General features: G+C 43.9%; 1 protein-coding gene across 1 annotated transcript in view; it reads right to left on the reverse strand.

Annotated features, from left to right (window-relative positions):
- Positions 1–20,203, reverse strand: part of LOC122814191 (histone H2A deubiquitinase MYSM1-like) — a gene marked incomplete in the record, with an annotated part of 897,734 nt that overhangs the window by 232,064 nt on the left and 645,467 nt on the right. The window contains 1 exon segment of the mRNA XM_044086797.1: positions 17,276–17,379. Coding sequence (XP_043942732.1) covers positions 17,276–17,379 — 104 coding nt within the window.

The raw sequence follows: 20,203 nt of genomic DNA on the forward strand, positions 1-20,203 counted from the left end.
CTTACCAATGAGGGGTTTACCTCTGGTGTGGAACATAGAGTCCCCATGTTGGTGATGACCAGGTCCAATATGTTGTTCCCTCTTGTGGGAGTGGTGACCAGTTGTTCAATTGCATTAAGAGTTTATAAATTCAAGGAACCATTGGGCGAGGGTGTTTGGGCTTGAGTAGTTTTTCCAGTCAATGTTTGGGTAGTTGAAGTCACCCAATAACATAGTGTTTGGAGAGACCTTCATATTCTCCAGTGTTCTCAGGAATGTCAAGTGGGGTTCCTGTAATAGGGAGGGTGTTCTGTAGCAGGCTACAAACTGAAAGGCAGTTTTGCCTGCTGTTAGTTGCACATAGAAGGTTTCCGATGCTTCGTGCAGTGCCACTAACCTGGAGGTGTAGGTATCTTTGATGAATATAGATACTCCCCCTCCTTTTGTGCTTCGGTCCGAGTTTTGGGGCCGAAACGCATGGTATGAGTTATAGCCTGGTAGTGCTGGGGTGCTCTCAGGAGCCTTGAACCAGGTTTCTGTCACTGCACAGACATCGATTTTCTCCATACTGAGGAGAGCCTCAAGTGCGTGCATCTTGAGGGTTAGGCTTCTGGCAATGAGTAGCATTACCTTTAGTTTTTTTATCCTTGGGTTGTCTATGGAGGTAGGTTTGTCCTTTGAGCCTTGCCTAAAAAAGGCACTATGGGGGTGGCAAGAGCCTTGGCCAGTATACGAAAGCCTAAGGGTGACAGGTGCAAGCCGTCCCTAGCAAAGCAACATGGCTAGTCGAGCATCCCAGGCTGACAGACACTGGCTCCCCTTTGAATGACACCAATACTTTAGCCAATTGTTGAAAGTGATCATTTTGTCTTTATACTGTGGCATAATTCTTGGTGAGGGCTACTCAAGGTCAGGGTCATACCAGCCTGGGCTACATGGTCAGAGAGCTCCTCTATGTCTCTTTTCATGTAGTCCAGGGAGGAACGTCTCAGGTCATTCACACCAGCATGGACAATGACGGAGTCATACTTTTACTTGCTTTGGAGTGACCCGAGTGCTTGCATTATGTGGCGGATCCTGGCACCAGACAGGCAGCTTACAGTGACTTTCTCCTTGTTCAGTCTGGTGAGCGGGACGTCAGTATGCTGGACAATAGAGTCCCCTATAACAAGTGTATTTGGTGTGTTGTTTGGCCTTAAGGGCTGTGGCTGTGAGGCACACTGATTTTGTGAGATATGTGATTCGTGGGTATTGTTGAGGGGTGGCTGTTGCTTGGATATCTGCTTAGGAGGTCTTTGCTGTTTAGGCAGATTTTTATTTAGAGCCTCCGAGTATGTTTTTGTGTGTTTATGTGTTGGGTATGCAGATGCAATAGGTCTGTGTGAGACTGGATTTGTGGTGTGGGTGGTTACCTTTTCCTCCTGACTGAGCCAGTCTTGGATTGAGAGAGCTCTGCCTCCAGTTTGGCTGTGTAACTGCATCTCTCACATGTATTAGAGTTTGTTGGAAGGAGGAGAGTGCTGTCTGTGTATATAAGGCAACTGTAACATTGCCTCAAAATTCCCAGATTCACCAGCTGGACTGGAGAGTAACCTTGAAACTGACCCTTGGACATACCAGATTAGTATAGGGAACTGTTTTTTTACTGATCAGATTAGGGAAGGGAACTGATTTTTCACTTGATCAGGAAAGACCAATCGGGAGCTAATACTTATGAGAAGTCAAGGAGGGTGTAGTGCTTTAGTTAGTTAGTGTTTCTTTATAAGAGCTGAGCAAGTGCAGGGCTTTAGAAAGAGAATAGAGTGATTACTTGGCGAGTTTGAACAGTTCTAAGGGAAAAAGTGAAGAGCAGACTTTGTGGAGCCTGGAACAGTTTAAACCTGTTTAGGCGACGCTGCTCAGTGTGCAAAACCGTGCAAAAAGAGAGTTGTAGGGTTTTAAGAGAGAGAGATCAAGGAGTTTAGAATTGACCCAAAATGGCCAATAAAACTACAGCTTCTAGGTAGTAACCACTCCTCCAGGGACAGGCAGGCTGTTCAGTGTTAACCGCTCCCACTGGTGACTGGAGACTTCCCTTTAGCCCAAGCAAGCACTAGCCTTCTAGAAACTTCCAAACAGTTCAGAACAGCAAATCTGTAACTGAACTTTCTTAACTTTCAGAAAGTGGGAAAAAAGCAAGATTTTTTTTTTTTTTGTAGTTTAAAGGTAGCAGAGATACACAAGCAGCAAAATAATCACAACAGTGCAATAAATGACCCCACACTTGAGTGTTAGGCCAAAATCAGGTAAAATGCAGTTTTTAGAGAAAAAAACGATTTTAAATTAAGTGCAACACAGGAAATGCAGTAAATCGGCTTTAGATGTGTTCCAAGTACTGTTACTGTTACAGATATAAAATTTAACACGCCAGAAAATGCCAAAAAATAGGCGGCAAAACAGTAAAACTTAACAATCAGAAGAAAATACTTAAAATCACAAAAGTGGCTCCTTTTTTTCTCTCAGCGTTTTCTCCCCTTGGTAGGTGCTTCAGCAACAACTAGCAAGCCTGAAAAGAGTGAAGATATCTTCCACTTGGAAAAACAGAACTTCTAAGTGGTAAGATTTCTAGCCTCCTTAAATATATTAAACATGACCTCAATAAAATAATGCCTGAATGGCATGACAGTTAAACATCTGGGCTGTGAATTGTGAAGTCTCCAAGTTGGAGTGTATGAAGACCTCTTTGCTCTGGGGCAGATGGTCCCCTTGCTGGGGTAGCACATTTCCCCACGGCATTTCTATGATGAACCACCAATGTTGCTTGGGCAAAAAGGATTTTATCAAGGGCATTTTGTCTTTTCCCCTTTATATTCTAGATCACTATGAGAAGGGTAATCAGAGGAAATGCAGACTGCAACAGACAAAACCATTTAAAGAAACAAACATCCACCACCCAAGAATCTTTGCAGGGAGCTCTTGCGCAGAACTTCCAGAGCCATTTGTTGCTCAGAACTGCAAATAGGTCTTATCTCTGGGAGAACACACCTGTGTACTAAATGACGAAAAAATATCTCTAACATTCACTCATGTGTGTCTGCCCTTGACCTATTTAAGTGGTTCACCACTGAATTCAAAAGACAGGAGATGAAATGAGATGAGCTACAATGTCAGCTGCATTTAGGGTCATCTGAGACTGTAGTGATACCTCCCAGGCAGTCATGGCTGGCTTGTACAAAGGGTATAAATGAGTTCCTTCCTGGCTGTTAAGGTACCACAACTGTAGTAGTACAGGTTGTTACCTGCAGGACACCTTCCTTCCAAGTTGGCTGGAAAGTCTTGACTGTATGCACCAAGGCAATCATTTCTTGCCCATTTATGTAGCCATTATGCAGGGAGTTTACACTACAGTTTTGGAGTGACTGACTGGACCCAAAACGTGCTGGATAGATTATACAGGAAAACAAGAAGGATGCTTCATGCTCACTAAATGATTTATAAAAATCAGTGCATACCAAGATTATATATTCCCCGTTCTGAAGGAGGGATGGGCCTCCTTGAAACTGATTACATGTATAGATCTGCAATCATGGGACTCCACACATCTGCTGACTTCACAAGACCCAAATGTAGTGAAAGTGTTGAAACATGAGGAGAATAAATCTAAGATGACTTCCCTGTTACACTCGCAGAAGCATATCGGCGTCAAGTAGGAATGGAAATCAAACCACAAGTAGATAAAAATCAGGCAGCAACTGAATGTGCCAAAAAACAAAAGAAAGAATATAAGGTGAAGGATCAGATAAGAAGGCAAACAATATGGAAAAAGCATACATATAGTTGTAAGTATAGAAAAAGTACAGTTTTGTACCTACCATAAATGTAGATGTCCGATAGATATGCAACTGCAGTCCTTACATATGGGTTGTCCTGCCTCAGGCAGCCCTCGGTCGGCTGGATTCCAAAGTCTGGGTCCGGCGTCGGCTGATGTCGCCTCCTCCCCGACGTCAGAGCGGCTGGGGTATTAAAGCATCAGCCGACGCCATCTTCCTCAGTGTTTCTTGCCCCAGATGCCAGGTGCCCTCCAAAGAAGGCTAAATTTAGATCTGGATAAAAAAGTCCAGACATACACAATAGCAATAAACAGATACACCATAACAGATATCCCCAGCTAAGTATAAAAGGAGGGAAGTGGACCCAATACACAGAGGGGTAGGAGGGAGGGAAAACCTGACTGCAGTTGCATATCTATCGGACATCTACATTTATGGTAGGTACAAAACTGTACTATGTCCTTCAAGAATGCAACTGCAGTCCTTACATATGGGTTGAATACCATAGCCAAGCTGGGGGTGGTAGGCTCTAAGATACGGATGGTGTAGCTAAAATGCCCTGCAGGACTGCAGAAGCAAAGCCTGCTCGGGATATGGAATATAAAGGCAGGTTGTAGTGTTTGGAAAATGTATGCATGGAGCTCCATGTAGCAGCTTCTAGAATGTACTTTGTAGCCACCCCTCTTAGGAAGGCTGTGGAGGTGGCTGTAGCTCTGGTTGAGTGTGGCCTGATATTGGCTGGCACACCCTTTCCATGAAAGGAATAACAGAATCTGATGCAATGTCCAATCCATTTTGAAATTGTTTATTTGGAAATTGCCTTTCCTTGCACTGCAGGAGCATATGCTACAAAAAGTTGGTCTGACCTTCTGTTGGCCTTTGTTCTGTCCAAGTAGTAGCGTAGTTGTCTGTGTATGTCCAAAGTGTGTAGCAGCCTTCCCCCTTTATTTTGAGGATTGGGGAAGAAAGTAGGCAGGTGAATTGCTTGATTTAGAGACATCCTGGATATCACCTTTGGCATAAAAGAAGGATTGGTTCTTAGAGAAACCCTGTCCTGATGAAAAATGAGAAATGGAGGTACTGCCATGAGGGCCTGTATCTCGGAAACTCTTCTTGCTGAGGTAATTGCCAACAGGAAAACTGTTTTCCAGGAAAGAAATTGCAATTCTGAAGATGCTGCTGGTTCAAAAGGAGGAATAGTTAATTTCTCTAACACGAAGTTGAGGTCCCATGCAGGCACTGGTGGTTTTCTGGGAGGTTTGATATTCTTTATCCCTCTTAGAAATTGTCTTAGCAAAGGATGTGAAAACACAGGTGGATCAGTGTTGTATTTTGCTGAAATTGCTGAAGCGTGAATTTTTATGGAAGAATAGGAAAGTCCATTATGCAGCATTTCTGCCAAGTATTCCAGTATCTGTGGGATGCTCATTACTGATGCATCCTGTCCCTTGTTGGTGTTCCAGATGTTGAATCTCTTCCATTTGGCTGAATAAGTCTTTCTGGTGGAAGATCTGCGTGCTTCCAATAATATCTGTTGAACTTCCTTGGAGAGAGAGATATGGGGAGAAATCATGGAACCCTCCAAGCTGTCAGCTGCAGAGTTTGCAGTTTGGGGTGAACCGTCCTGTAATTGTGCTGAGTCAAGAGTAGAGGCCATTGAGGCAGGGGCCACGGCTTGGTGCGAGTTATGCTCCTTAGTAATGGGTACCAGTGCTGTCTTGGCCAGTCTGGAGCTATTAAGATGCCTTTGGGTTGCTCTGCTTTGATCTTCAGTAACACCTTGGTCATTAATGGTAGAGGTGGGAATGCATAGATTGTTAGAGAGTTCCAGCTGAATGAGAGAGCATCCATTCTCCAGGCTAGTGGATGGTGTGTCCTCGAGCAGAACTTTTTCAGATGATGATTGAGGTGGGAAGCAAAGATATCTATGTCCGGTCTCCCCCATGCAAGAGTTATTTGTGGAAAAATGTCTGGATGCAACATCCATTTGTGCGGGTCCAGGATGTTTCTGCTTAGACTGTCCGCCAGAACATTGTCCCTGCCCGGAACAAACTGGGATTGCAGCTGTATGTTCAGTTTCAGGGACTTTTCCCAAAGAGTCATTGTTAGTCTGCAAAGGGGGTAAGAATGAGTGCCTCCTTGTTTGTTTATGTACCACATAACAGTGGTGTTGTCTGTCTTTATTAGCAGATGACCTTGTTGAAGATATTTTCCGAAGGCCTCGATTGCATGAATATGAATTACTGCTAACATCTCTTTTTGATTGATGTGAAGATGCACTTCCTGGGGGGACCATTGCCCTTGAATGCATCTGCCCTCCATGTACGCCCCCCATCCATGGTCTGAGGCGTCTGTTGTAATGGTTTGGCTTGTTTGAGGTTTGTTGAAAGGCATACCTCTGTTTAACTGGCTTGCTTGAGCCCACCACAGAAATTCCCTTTGTAGACATGGGATGAGTGGAATAATTGCTTCTAAGTTGTGGCTGTGTTGAGACCATAAACTTTTTAGGTACCATTGTAATTTTCTCATGTGAAGTCTTGCCAGTGGAACCAGTAGAATGCAAGATGCCATGAAACCCAGGGCCTGCAGGATTTTCCTTGCAGTCATTTGGGTGAGCCTTGCTAGGCTTTTGAAGTAATGTGGTAATTGTTCTTGCTTCTCTTCTGTGAGGTAAGCCATTTGTGATTCTGTGTCTAGTTTGGCGCCTATAAAAATTATTTGCTGGGATGGCAGTAGTCTTAATTTTTGTAAGTTGACAGTGTATCCCAAAGCTTGTAGTAAGTGAATGACATAATTCAAGTTTTTTGTCAAGGCTTGCTTGCTGTCCGCTTGTATAAGGCAGTCGTCCAGGTAAGGGTATATTTGTATCCCCTGGAGTCTGCAGTGTGCAGTTACTGATGCCAGGCATTTTGTGAATACTCTGGGCGCAGTAGATAAGCCAAAAGGCAATGCTGAGAATTGATAATGCTCTGACCCTGCAAGAAATCTGAGGTATCTTCTGCAACTGTCTGATTGGGACATGCAGGTATGCCTCCTTGAGGTCCAGAGTAACCAGCCAAGACCCCTTGCCCAGCATGGGAAGGAGTTGCTGGAGCATCAGCATTTTGAATTTTGGTACAATGAGAAAAGTGTTTAGAGCGGACAAGTCCAGTATAGGTCTCCATTGTTTTTCTTTTCTTGGAATAAGGAACAGTCTTGAGTAAAATCCCTGGCCTTGTTCCTGAGTAGGTACCTTTTCTATTGCCTTGATTTTTATCAGTTTTGAAACTTGTAGTAATGTCTCTGCCCTTTGACTTTGTGGCAGGTTGGGCATGCCTTGTCTTGTTGGTAAAGTATGGAAGTGGAACCTGTAGCCTTGGTCTATTATGTCCAGAATCCATCTGTCCTTTGTTAAAATGTGCCAATTTTTTGAAAATAAGGATAATTTTCCGCCTAAAGGTGCTTCTCTTTGAGCCTTGGTCGGCGGTGTGAAAGTCAAGTCATTGTGATTGTCCCTGTGGGGCAGTAGAAGTCCCTGCACCACCTCTTTGATTAGTCGGTTGCCATTGGCGTCCCCTGTAGGAGCCTCTGTATTGTCCTCTCCCTCGGGCACGTCTGTTTTTTCCCCTTTGAAACTTGTCGGTGTCTGGAAAGGACCAATTCTTAGAAGGCCAATTCCTGCTGAACCTTGGTGGCTGAACCTGGAGGAAATCTTTGACTGTTTGCACTGATTTAGCCTTTTCCTCAATTGATTTCAACACATCCTGAGCATTAGCACCAAATAGCTTGTGTTTTTCCAGAGGTGCATCTAGAAGCTTTACTTTAACATGATCTGGCAATGCCTGTTCTTTCAACCATGCATGTCTACGTATGACGGCCCCTGTCATAGCTGCCCTAAATGAAGCTTCCAATGCATCATAACCACACTGAAGAAAATGATTGCTAACCTGCTGAGTATTATGAACCAAATCCTGCAAAGCCTTTCTATCTAAAGGGTCAGGATAGGCTAACTTTTTCTGAAAATCATCCATCAAAAAATCCTGATACTGAAACATATGAAAAAGGCAGTTAAGGGCCCTCATGGCCAGTGTGGTTGAGGTATAAACTTTTTTGCCCCACCTCTCCAAGGACCTAGCTTCCCTGTCTGAAGGCAAAGGATTTTTGGCCGTGGATGGGGCCACCCCTTTGGGCCCCTGGGAAATTGTTTCAAGGTCAACAGAATGGGCCTTAAAGAAATGTTTATGAGTTTCAGGAACCCTGTAGTATCTGTCCGGCTTGACAGGAACAGGGGGGAGAGAATCAGGAGAAGCACTCGAATCTGAGTACACATCATCCAGTACATCTAACACTGGAGGGATAGCTAAAGGCCTGTGTTGGGGAAGCTTAAGGAAGGTACGAAGCCTTTTATTGGAGTCTGAGAATTCCTGGCCTTGCCACTGGAAATGCTCTCTCATGGAGTGGAGAACTTCCCCAAAAGAAATATCCTCAGGAGGAGAGGCAGAAGGGATAGAATCCTCCGCATCAGAATCCTCGTAGGCCTGGAAGGACTCTTCCTGGGTATCAGGGTGATCAGAGTCACCAGAGGCCTCATCAGAAGAAAGGGTGTCTGTATGCTCAACCCTGGGCCTTTTGTCCGAAGGTGGTTGAGAACCTCGGTCAGGATGGGCCTGGGAGCCCCTGATTAAGGAAATTAGGTCTGCAGCTAAAGTCATGATTTGTTTATCAGTAGTGGGCTGAGGCAAAGATTTAGGAGGGTGAGACTTAGCCTGGCTGGAAGCCTTAGCACGTGTGAAGGCCTTGATAGACAGACATAGGGGGCCTAGCCGCCCCACGTGCTGGAGTAACCTTGTCCACCGGTATGGTCTCAGGCAAATCTTGGGCTTCAGTTTCTGGAGGAAAATCAACAACCGGCACCGGCGCAGGCTCAGGGGCCGAAGAGATCGGTAAAGCGGTGTCGTCAGTCTGGAGCGGTGGAAAAACCGCCTCAGAAGAGACCGATGCACTCGTGGTAGTTTTTGGCGTGGAGTTGGTGGAAGTTGCGGGCCGAGGATGTCGGTCCCGGTCTTTCCGTTTTTTGGAAATATGTGGTGTCGGTTGTTCCGACGGCATGGTATAAGAATATTTATCACCAAAAAAGTCTTCGGCAAACTCTGCCCGGCGCCTGAGTGTGCGCTTATTGAAGCAAGCACAGGCAGCACAGGCCGAGACGTTGTGGTCTGGGCCAAGGCAGGGAAGGCAGTAAGAATGGAAGTCCTTATGAGGTATTTGTTTACCACAAGACAAACAGTTATTAACTTTTTCAGTTTTTTCTGACATCGGCTGAGGCAAGAAAAGGTTCCCCAATGGGGTACTTAGCTTTTTGATGACTTCGGATACGTAAAATACAGGAGCTGACCGACCGGCACTTGCCAACTGCTTCTGCTTCGGGCACCGCACGGCAAGAAACACTGAGGAAGATGGCGTCGGCTGATGCTTTTATACCCCAGCCGCTCTGACGTCGGGGAGGAGGCGACATCAGCCGACGCCGGACCCAGACTTTGGAATCCGGCCGACAGAGGGCTGCCTGAGGAAGGACAACCCATATGTAAGGACTGCAGTTGCATTCTTGAAGGACATCTTCTGGAAGAACCTCATGTAGCTCAGGAACAAATGCAGGAATGGTTAAGGAGAGGTGAATTTAAACCAAGAGATGAAAGGTTAATATTGGCGGTCCAAGATGGTGGGTTACGTAGATGTTGGTTTACAAAGTCCATTGAGCATGTGGGAGAAACAGACAAATGTAGGCTTTGTAAAACAGAATTGGAAACAGTTGCACACCTCATTGCAGCTTGCGACATGCTAATGGACTGTATACTGAAAAGCATAATAGGGCGAGACTGTTGCACTGGGGATTGTGCAAACATTATGGTATTGAAGTGGCTGAAAAAAGTACAGTTTTGTACCGACCATAAATGTAGATGTTAGAGTGTTCACACTGCTGCAGTCATCACACTTGGGTTATCCTGCCGTCAGGCAGTCCCTGCAGTTGGCCAGAGTTCGCTTCTTCCCTGACGTCAGTGCACCAGGGGTATATAAGAGGCATCAGACGCCATTTTCTTCAGTTTTTCTTGCCCCAGATGTCAGGTACCCCCAAGTAGGTAGGCAATACACATTGCTAATAAAACGTAGAAAAGGAATACCTTCAGTTACAAGCAAATACACCACAAAGGTTGTACAGGATAGAAAGGTACAGAAAAGTTCATCTAGGTCAGAGGGGATGGAGGGAGGGTAACCTAAACTGCAGCAGTGTGAACACTCGAACATCTACATTTATGGTAGGTACAAACCTGTACTATGTTCATCGTGTTACACTGCTGCAGTCATCACACTTGGGTTGAATCCCAAAGCTAAGGATGGGCTGTGGAACTAAACAGGGTTTGGAGAAGCTAGTAGGGCCTGCAGAACTGCAGTGGCAAAGCCAGCTCTGGTTTTAGAGTATAGAGGTAAGTGATAGTGCTTGGTGAAGGTGTGCACTGAACTCCCAAGTTGCAGCCTCCAAAATATCCTTGGTTGGTACCCCTCTGAGGAAAGCTGTTGATGTTGCTGTAGCTCTGGTGGAATGGGGCCTAATGTTACCAGGTACAGGTTTCCCATGGTGTGTGTAGCAGAAATGGATACAATGTCCTTTCCATTTTGAAATGGTCTGTTTTGAGATAGCCTTTCCTTGTGATCCTGCAGCATAGGATACAAAGAGCTGGTCAGGTTTTCTGAAAGCCTTAGTTTTATCCAAGTAGTAACGTAATTGCCTGTGAATGTCCAAAGAGTGTAGGAGCCTTTCCCCTTTGTTCTGCGGGTTTGGATAAAAGTTGGGCAAATTAATGGTTTGGTTTAGGGCCACACTGGATACCACCTTTAGCATAAAGGAAGGGTTAGTTCGTAAAGCGACTCTGTCTTGATGAAAAATGATGAAAGGCTCCACTGCCATTAGGGCCTGTAGCTCTGAGACTCTTTGTGCTGAAGTTATTTATAGCAGCAGGGCAGTTTTCCATGACAGAAACTGTAAATCAGCTGTAAAAGCTGGTTCGAAGGGCGGTAGTGTAAGTTTTTCCAAAACAAAGTTGAGATCCCAAGTTGGTGTTGGTGCTCTCCGGGGCTGTCTTATGCTCTTAGCCCCTCTGAGGTACTGTTTTAGTAATGGATGTGAAAATATAGGAGGATCCGTGTTGTATTGAGCTGAAATAGCTGAGGCGTGGATCTTAATAAATGAAAAGGAAAGTCCTTTGTGCAACATCTCAGTTAAATATTGTAGTATCTGAGGAATATTTGGGACAAGGGGATTTCGGCCGTTAGCCTGGTTCCAGGCGCAGAATCTTTTCCATTTGTCTGAATAGGCTTTCCTGATGCTGGGCTTCCTGGCCACCAGAATGACATCCATTAACAGCTTTAGAGAGGAGTGTTGACTGGTTGTTTAGGTAATTTGCCATGCAGCCAGATTTAAAGTCTTGAGCTGTCTGTGTAGAATCTGATGGTTTTGCTGAGTGAGCAGGTGAGGAATTTGAGGTAAAATCCATGGTGGGCCTGGAGCCATGTTCCTTAGTATTGGATACCAGTGTTGGCATGGCCAGTCTGGAGCAATGAGTATAATTTGTGGCCTCTCTAATCTGGCTTTCAGCAGCACCTTTGCCAGAAGAGGCAGTGGAGGAAAGGCATACACTGTTGATGTTTTCCAACTGAATGAGGGTGTCCACTTTCCAAGCTAGTGTGTGGTATGTCCTTGTGCAAAATTTCCGTAGTTGGTAGTTTTGGGGGGAGGCAAACAGATCTATGTCTGGGCCCCCCATTTTTGAGTTATCATTGCGAATACTTGTGGTTCTAGTTTCCACTCATGAGGATCTATGATGTTTCTGCTTAGATAGTCTGCCAATGTGTTTTTCTTTCCTGGCAGGAATTGTGCTTGTAGCTGAACTTGGTAGGTCAGTGCTGTGTTCCACAAGGTCACTGCTTGCCTGCATAGGGGGTAGGAATGTGTGCCCCCTTGCTTGTTTATGTACCACATCACTATGGTGTTGTCCGTCTTTATTAGGAGCTGTCCTGGATGCAGGAGGTCCTTGAAAGCTGTTAGGGCATTTTGTACAGCTAGCATCTCTTTTTGATTGATATGTAGATGCCTTTGATCTGCAGACCATTTGCCCTGAATACACTGTCCTGCCATGTGTGCTCCCCAGGCATAATCGGATGCATCTGTTGTTATAGTTTGCCTGGCTGTGGGTAAGGTAAAAGGCTGACCCTTGTTGAGGTGACATGCCTGAGCCCACCATAGAAACTCCTGTTGAAGGCAGGGAATGAGTGGTATTATTGTTTCCAAGCTGTGTCTGTGTTGAGTCCATACGCTTTTCAGGTACCATTGTAATTTCCTCATATGCAGTTTTGCATATGGTATTAGTAGTATGCAAGATGCCATGAATCCCAAGGCCTGCAGAATTTTTCTTGTAGGGAGTTGGGTCTTTGTTGCCATCATTTTGAAGTATTGAGTCAGTTGTCTTTAAAACCTATTTTGCTTTTACACCAAATAAAACATCCTGCTGTAAAGATGCATCCAATGACTTTGCTTTAACATGATCGGGTAAAGTTTGTTCTTTTAACCAAGCATGCCTACGTATGACAGACCCTGTCACTGCTGCTCTACAAGAAGCTTCCAATGAATCAAATCCACATTGCAAAGTATGTTTTCCCACTTGTTCAGCTGCATGCAACAAATCTTGCATTTCCTTGTAATCAGGCTGCTCTGTATGTGTGATCATTTTTTGTTTTAATTGAGACATCAAATATTGTTGATATTTCAGCATGTGAAACTAGCAATTTAAGGCCCTCATAGCTAGAGTAGCTGAGGTATATACTTTCTTTCCCCATCTGTCTAGTGCTCTAGTATCCCTTTCAGAGGGTACATGATTTTTAGGAATAGAGGCCTTAACCCCTTTGGGACCCTGGGAAGTGGTTTCTGGGTCAGCAACAGGACTTTTATATAGGACTTTGTGTGAGTCAGGGACTCTGTAGTATTTGTCTGGTTGGCTGGTGCAGGAGGTAGTGAATCTGGGTTAAGGCTAGATTCTGAATAAACATCATCCACAATGTCTAACACAGGTGGAATAGCAAGTGGTCTGTGCTGGGGTAGTAAAAGGAACTCTCAGAGCCTTTTCTTAGAATCAGAGTAACCCTGGCCTTCCCAGTGGAAATGATCCCCTCATGGTATGTAAAGTTTTCCCAAAAGAGTAGTCTTCTGGGGGAGATGCTGAAGGAATAGACTCTTCAGCATCAAAGTCTTCATAAGGGGGAAAAAGAGTATTCCTGTTCCTCAGAAGAATCTGAGGAAATTGAAACCTGGTCAGAGGAAGCGTAGTCCTCCTCCTGTCTAGGCCTTTTATCAGGAGGGGGATGGGAACCCCTAATTAGGGTAATTAAGTCTTCAGCCATCTTAAGCATCTGTTTCTTAGGCATGGGGCCTTGTACTGGAGACTGCTGTACAGTCTTCTTTGCTTTTAAAGGAGTTTTCAGCTTTGCATAGGATTTAATAGTGAGTGTAGTCGGTCTGAAGACACCTTCTGCAAGTGAAGGCGTTTCAACTGCACCTTCAGCCATGGAATTGGAAGGGCCTAAAGATAAAGGTTGTGGAGGCCTAGCAATCTCCGCTTGAGAATCAGATGCCGCCTGGGGTTCTAAATCAGCGGTCGTCAGGGGCTGCGTAGGCACCTCACTGAAAACCAGAGAACCAGCGACTGGCCTAGCAGAGGCCTCTGAGTCTGGTTTGGGTCTCGGCTACCTGTCCTTATCTTTACGTTTTTTATGCATTCCGGTCATCTGTTGCTCTGACGGCATGGTATAATTAAATTTCCTACCAAAATAATGTCGGGCGAAATCAAACAGACGTTTAATAGTTCGTTTGTTAAACCTAGCACAAAACCGACAACCTGTGACGTCGTGGTCTGGGCCTAGGCAAGGAATACAATAAGAATGAAAGTCCCACAAGAAATGCAATTGTTAACTTTTTCTGACATCGGGCTGAGGTAAGAAAAGGTTCCCCAATGGGGGTACTTAGCTTTATTGAAGACTTCGGTCTGAAATTCGATTTGAAAATTTCAGGAGTTGGCCGACTGGCACTTGCGAACTGCTTCTGCTTCGGCCACCGCGCGGCAAGAAAGACTGAAGAAAATGGTGTCGGATGCCTCTTATATACCCCTGGTGCACTGACGTCAGGGAAGAAGCGACAGCAACCGACGCCGGACCAAGACTTTGGAACTCTGGCCGACTGCGGCACCGCCTGACAGCAGGATAACCCAAGTGTGATGACTGCAGCAGTGTAACACGATGAACATCACTGGCAATATGAGCCAAAAAGCATCAAAGAAAATGAAGTCTACATCACACAGGATCACCCAATTACCAACACCTCAAAAGACAGATGCTAGAAAACCAGATACAGTGGTCCAGGAAAAGAAGAAAAAAGTAGCATTGAACATTGAAATAGTCACACCCAGTGACTACAGTGTCCTGTGTACAGAGACACACAGTCATAAAATATCAGGATTTGCAACAGAAATGAGAGCAATGTGGAAGAAAGATACCCAGATTGTTCCAATAGTAGTAGGAGCAATGGGTCTTACAAAAAAGGAGGCTACAATCCTATTTAAATATGCTACCAATACATGTAACTCCATACGAATTGCAGGAATCGTCATTACTGGGCACATTGTGGGTGCTGCAAAAAACACTTGTGGCCGACATTAAATAGTGAAACAATACTAATTTCATGAACTTTAATCGCACATTTTCACTTAGGAATGGGGTCCATTCCCGTCATAGTATTAGAAACTCCAAAAATTTGGAGAAATTAAAAACAGGAAGCCCCTTGCCTTCAACTTGAGAAAGTTCCTGTGGTCTTTGTGAATGTGTAGGTAGGCATCCTTGTGTTCTAATATGATTATCAGGGCCCAAGGAAATGGGAGTAGCAGTGAGGCCAGTAACTGCATTTTAAACTTGGGGTTTTTGAGGTAAGCATTGAGATTTGAAAGGTCCACAGCCCATCCTTCCTGGGCACTAGAAAATATCTTGAACAGAACACCTAGTAGAAAGAATTTCTGGAAAATGAGCATTCAGATTAATCTGACTGTTTGACTTGAGGGATACCGGTCAGTTTCAGTTTCTTTAAGAACTGTAGTCTGAAGCCCTGAATAAGATCTGTCATACCCATTTACCCTTTACAAGTTTTCCCAACAAGGGAGAGGGGCTGTGGAAAGGGAAGGAGAAGATCAATATAGTCATGTTTTTTCCCCTGATAGTAGAAGACTCCTCTGGCTCCTAAGGCTTTTTTTTTTTTAATGTTCTGACTACCATTTTTTTCATCTACTGGCTCTTTTTCTTTTGCTGGCCTGCCTTTTCTTTACCTGCTTGCCCTTTTCTTTCACTTTCATAAATGGTTCACTTGTGGGGTTCCCAAACAGCAGCTCTTTATCTAGTAGGTGACTGAGAAACATAGACATCATCCATCAAAGGCTATAGCCTCAGCCAGACATGAATTCTTATAAATGACCTTGTAGCTGCTGTCATGCTGCACTTGAGTGTTTTACCTACTGACTAGAAATCTGGGAGAAGTTCTGATAGGTTTGCCTTTAGGTCACCATTAGACACCTCACCAATTTTCCTTGATGCAAGAGAACAAAATGGTTTGGTCTTGTGTGTCTCACACTTTATGGCCTTGAAGGCCAAAGTAGCCACTGTTCTATACCTTCTTTCCAAACAGGTCTAACACTTTGCTCTCTTTGTCACTTGGGAAAGTACTGGAAGCCATTACCATCTTAGGCCCTGTTTGTGGACTCACAAACACCACTGCTAGAATCTGTCAAGTCTCTTGTGAGAAGGGGGTTTGGAGAACAGTTCCTTCAAGGCAGCAAGGAAAGCATTATCTGGACCCCAAAAATAGGAGGGCTACACATATATTTAGAGATATCCAGGCCCAATATACCAAAGTACCTTTTACGGACACTAGAATCATCCTTGTCTTCTGACTGGAAGAACATTTTCATCTTACAAATCGTGTCTCCAAATGAGATGCCCTCTGTCAGTTAGGCAAAGTGTGTTTGTCTCAGTGCTGTATCCTAATGGGGAAGAGAAGTGGGAAGAATAATCCAGATCCTCAATCTCAGACTCAGATAAGTCATCCTGTACCACCTACGAAAAGGTTCCCTCTCATTTGCAAGAGTGATTCCAGACAGAGATGGAACAGAGATTGGCTTCAGGTTTTGAATAGCCTGAAGAAAACTTAGGTAAAGAGATCCATTATTCAGGAATAGACTGGGTTAGGGTGGAGACAGGAAAGGACCCACCAGATGTCTGTGCACTAGACAACTACAAAAACAGGGGCAGGTGAGTTGTCTCTCACATTCGGTCTTATTTTAATTAGGACACCTGTCTTGAAGGTCCAACCCTGTGAAACGGGAACTCTGCTTTCATCTCACAGTGAGGTATGCTTTCCTTCCTTTACCAGAACAGTGGGTTGCCCATTCTCCAATTTAAAAACTAAAAAGTGAGCTTTGGCCATGGATATATGCAGTGAGACATCAGTCTTAAATGAGGAACTATGGTTGTTAGCTCAGTGGGATGTGCCTGTTCCCTTGTCACAATGTCCTTAAAAGGGCTCTGTTAGAGGTCTTGGAAATCTGAGAGGTACAGTAAGGGGGTGGGGGAGTCGCTAAGAAGAACTCTCACTGAGGTCTACATCCTGGAGCCTTAATGGAATGACAGACACTAAAGTTGCATCATCCATGTTCCTCTTCACTTTCTCCTTAAATCTCTTCTTTTTTAGGGGAAACTGAAGGTCAAAGACAAATTTGAGGATGTCATATGAGTGTAGGCATAAAGCTTCTTCTTATTCAACTAATTTTGGAGGGATCACTGCCAACTTCTCAGCATTCTACGGTAAACTCCTAAGAGTCCTTACGGTCCTCAACAACATATTCTGGACCTAAGTAAAAACACATTGTGTATGGAGGTCTCTACATGAAATCTGTCTGATACAAACTACTGAAACTGCTTTCCATAGACCCTGACATATCCTAATATACAGACAGGTATCACACTAAGTAAACATTGCAAGTCTGACTGCAAAATCTACAAACACAAATTTTCAGACAAAATTAATGATGAGGAAGATGCCCAATGGGATACTTCTTTGTTCTGCACTTCAGAGTAGGCTGAACCATGAATGAGTATGGAAACAATGACAGTGTATTTGCCGAGAACTGTGGTAAGAAAGATTTAACATGGCTTGGCCTGATATCAGTATTGTACTGGGGATGTTCTGACATCTATAATGTTGGTAGGTTCAGCGCAGCTAGAGGTGGAAGTGTGCTGAACCTTGAAAGTCAGGTCAGAAGACGGGTCTCCTCCCAGTAATCAGGATTACTGCAATAGTGACCTAAATAAACCTCTGCAACACCTTCTTGTACCAGCTACACCAGTTTTAATGCTATACTCACCATGCTTTGCAGACGATGAGCAAGCTGGTATGCTTCCATACTGTCATTTCCTTCTTTAGTCCGAGTTTTGTCTGCTGGTCGTGGTCTGTTATAAACTGCCTGCTCTACAGAAATGAGACAGAACAGAAACAAAATTATGCAAATACATATTTTTCTCCATAAAGTAAAAGTATGTACTCAAGTAAGAATTCACAATGTAAAACAACCACTTTGTAAGGTACTCGCCATGATACATTTTCAAGACTTGAGCACTGGAAGCAGGAATTTCAAAGACTCTGCCTCCCAGACACTATGGCACTACAGTAACTCTTCTCTACAGAACTGCAAGCTTGGACTCTGCACTAGATACAGGCCCTGAAAAAGACAGTAAGCTCACTCCTGATATACCCATATCAAAAAGAAATCTTATGCCAGCTGGAAACCACAATGCCACTTGCAGGGCTGAACAGTAGGAACAATGACAAGAAAAGAATGTATATGCGGTAGAATGCATTGATAACTAAAGTTTGCATCCCAAAAATGTACCATTATGTAATTTCCCTGAAAAACTACTGCAACTTACTTTAAGAACCTCTAGCTACAATTTTGGTGGTAGAGGTTCTCCTGTTCGATTCTCGGCTGGAATGCGGGGAGTGCCTTCTGTGTGGAGTCTGTATGCCCTCCCCGCAGTTGGGTGGGCGTTCGAAAGATGTGCGTAAATGGGCGTGCATTTGCTGAAGGTTGAACATCGAGCTGGCACCTCTGCGTTCGTGAAAATCTAATGCCAGTCATTAGCAGACCGGAGTTCCGCTGTGGCGACCCCTAACCGGGAAAAGTCAAATAACAAACAACAACAACAAGTAGCAGTGGATTCCCTGAGTGGAGAATCTCAAGAAGCAATGCCCTTCAGGATATCAGAATGAAAGGAAACACTGGAAATAGAAACAGAACTCGGTCTACAAGACCAGATGTGGCTTACATAACGAAAACCAACAAAGAACTGCATAAACAACAACAAAGGAGCATTTCTGAAGAAGGCATAGAGATAGAGATCATCCACAACAGAGAATGGCATATGAGCACACAACATGGATCTTTTTAGCTTCTCATGAAACAAGATTAGACATTTTGGCTAGCTACTTAGAAAAGCTTTTACTACTGACCTTCTTGCAATTTTCACCACTAACAAAATAGAGACAGGCATCCTTCCTTAAGGATGCAGGTGCACTGATAATGTACTACAATGATCTATACACACCTTGAGTGAATAAAAGTCTCCCAGGCTGGAAAAGGCTGGGAAATGAAGAGGAAACATATGGGCTGGCTCAAACTGGAGGTCAGTAAGGAGGGCTGCCACTGAGCTAAATGAGCGTGAAAGTCCTTTTCTAGAGCTCCTGCCAGAAATTATCAATTTAATATTATCATCTGTATTCTGAAGGACAGTTTGAGAATAAAAACAGCAGGTACAAAGTTCTATTCCTTTGTGTAACAGAGTAAGGTAAAAACAGATATAATTCTCTCCATAATGGATGTGGAAGCTGCTAGCCTTTGTAATGGTCTTGGTGGGCTTAACAGTACGTCAGCTGAAGTAAAAGAGCATAAAAAATAATGGAGGCTTTCTTTGTGGCTCACAATGAATGCCTCTCCATTCAAGGAAAAATAACTTAACATATGGGAAAAAAATTAGTATTAATAAAGGCATTAATACAGAAAGAGATGGGAAAGTGCAAACAAAGCAGAGTTAACATGCTAACCGCTGTGTGGTCAGACTACATGAAGTTCTAGAAGGCAAGAAAGCTGTACCTTTTCTGAAACAGTAAAGCAGTGTGGAGTCTGATCACCCCCACAGATATCCAGTTGCAACTGGACAGGCTCATAGTAGGGAAGGCATTATTTGAAAGTTAAAATTATGGCTGTCATACACAGCAGGGTGTGCTACAGGGCATAGATGTAATGAGGCATATAATTTGATTACAGGAGTACTTGTCTCCAGAAATAAGCATGTAAGAAGCAGTTCAACCCCTTGAACTGGAATACAAGACATACTTGCAGAAAAATAGTCTATCCTCAGATACTAGTAATAAAATACAAGGGGCAATCTACAAGATGCAAGTAGGCAGAAAGATACATTGGAGGAAAGATGATTGTAGCATGGTGTTAGGGCAAGCTAAACATGGCAAAGCAAACACTGTGCTTCAGCTACATTAGTGGCCGCAGTATACAGAACAAGGCTTGGAGGTATTTGGGGGAGAATACTACTAATACAGAGGTTTTAGACATTTGCGTGGTCCCCTTGAGTTGGACAGAAGTCCCACACTGAGCAGTATCTGAATCAAGAGACTTTCTGCAGCACATACCATCTGAATGGCAATAAGGAGAGACAGAAGATTGGAAGAGAAATTCAGAAGACACTGACAACAGCAGGTTTGTTCATCAGCAGAGAAACTCCAAACCAATAAGCGGACTAGTAAGTTAACAGGGACACAATAGTTGCTAAGCCCAAACCTAGCCACCTAAACAGTCTCCAGGGGGAACAGGGACACTTTTACTATACAGATCATTAACATGCTAATTATGTGTCTGTATGTGTTCTCCTCCCTTCCTTTGCTGCTGATGATGATGTAAATGAATGTCACTCAGAAAAACTAGAAGCCAGAATATTACTGTAATTCTTAGGGCCTACTATATAGTGTGCCTGCTTATTCCTAGGGATGATCATAAAGGAGTTAAGAGTCAAGTTACACAATGGCAAGTGTGTGGAAGAGGTAAAAAGGAAGCATGCATTCCACACTTAAAGTTGTACTTTTGATTACCATGCAGACAGCTCAAGGGCCAACTAGAAAAACCAACGACAAACCACTGGTACAAAGACCTGTTTATTTTGTTTCATCTCTTGGGGAAAAGGTAAAGACTCAAATGCTACTTATTTATCATGACTGTTCAGTATGT

The sequence above is a fragment of the Protopterus annectens genome, chromosome 10.part0 (assembly GCF_019279795.1).
Source record: "Protopterus annectens isolate FY-2018-M chromosome 10.part0, PAN1.0, whole genome shotgun sequence".
NCBI classification, from domain to species: Eukaryota; Metazoa; Chordata; order Ceratodontiformes; family Protopteridae; genus Protopterus; species Protopterus annectens.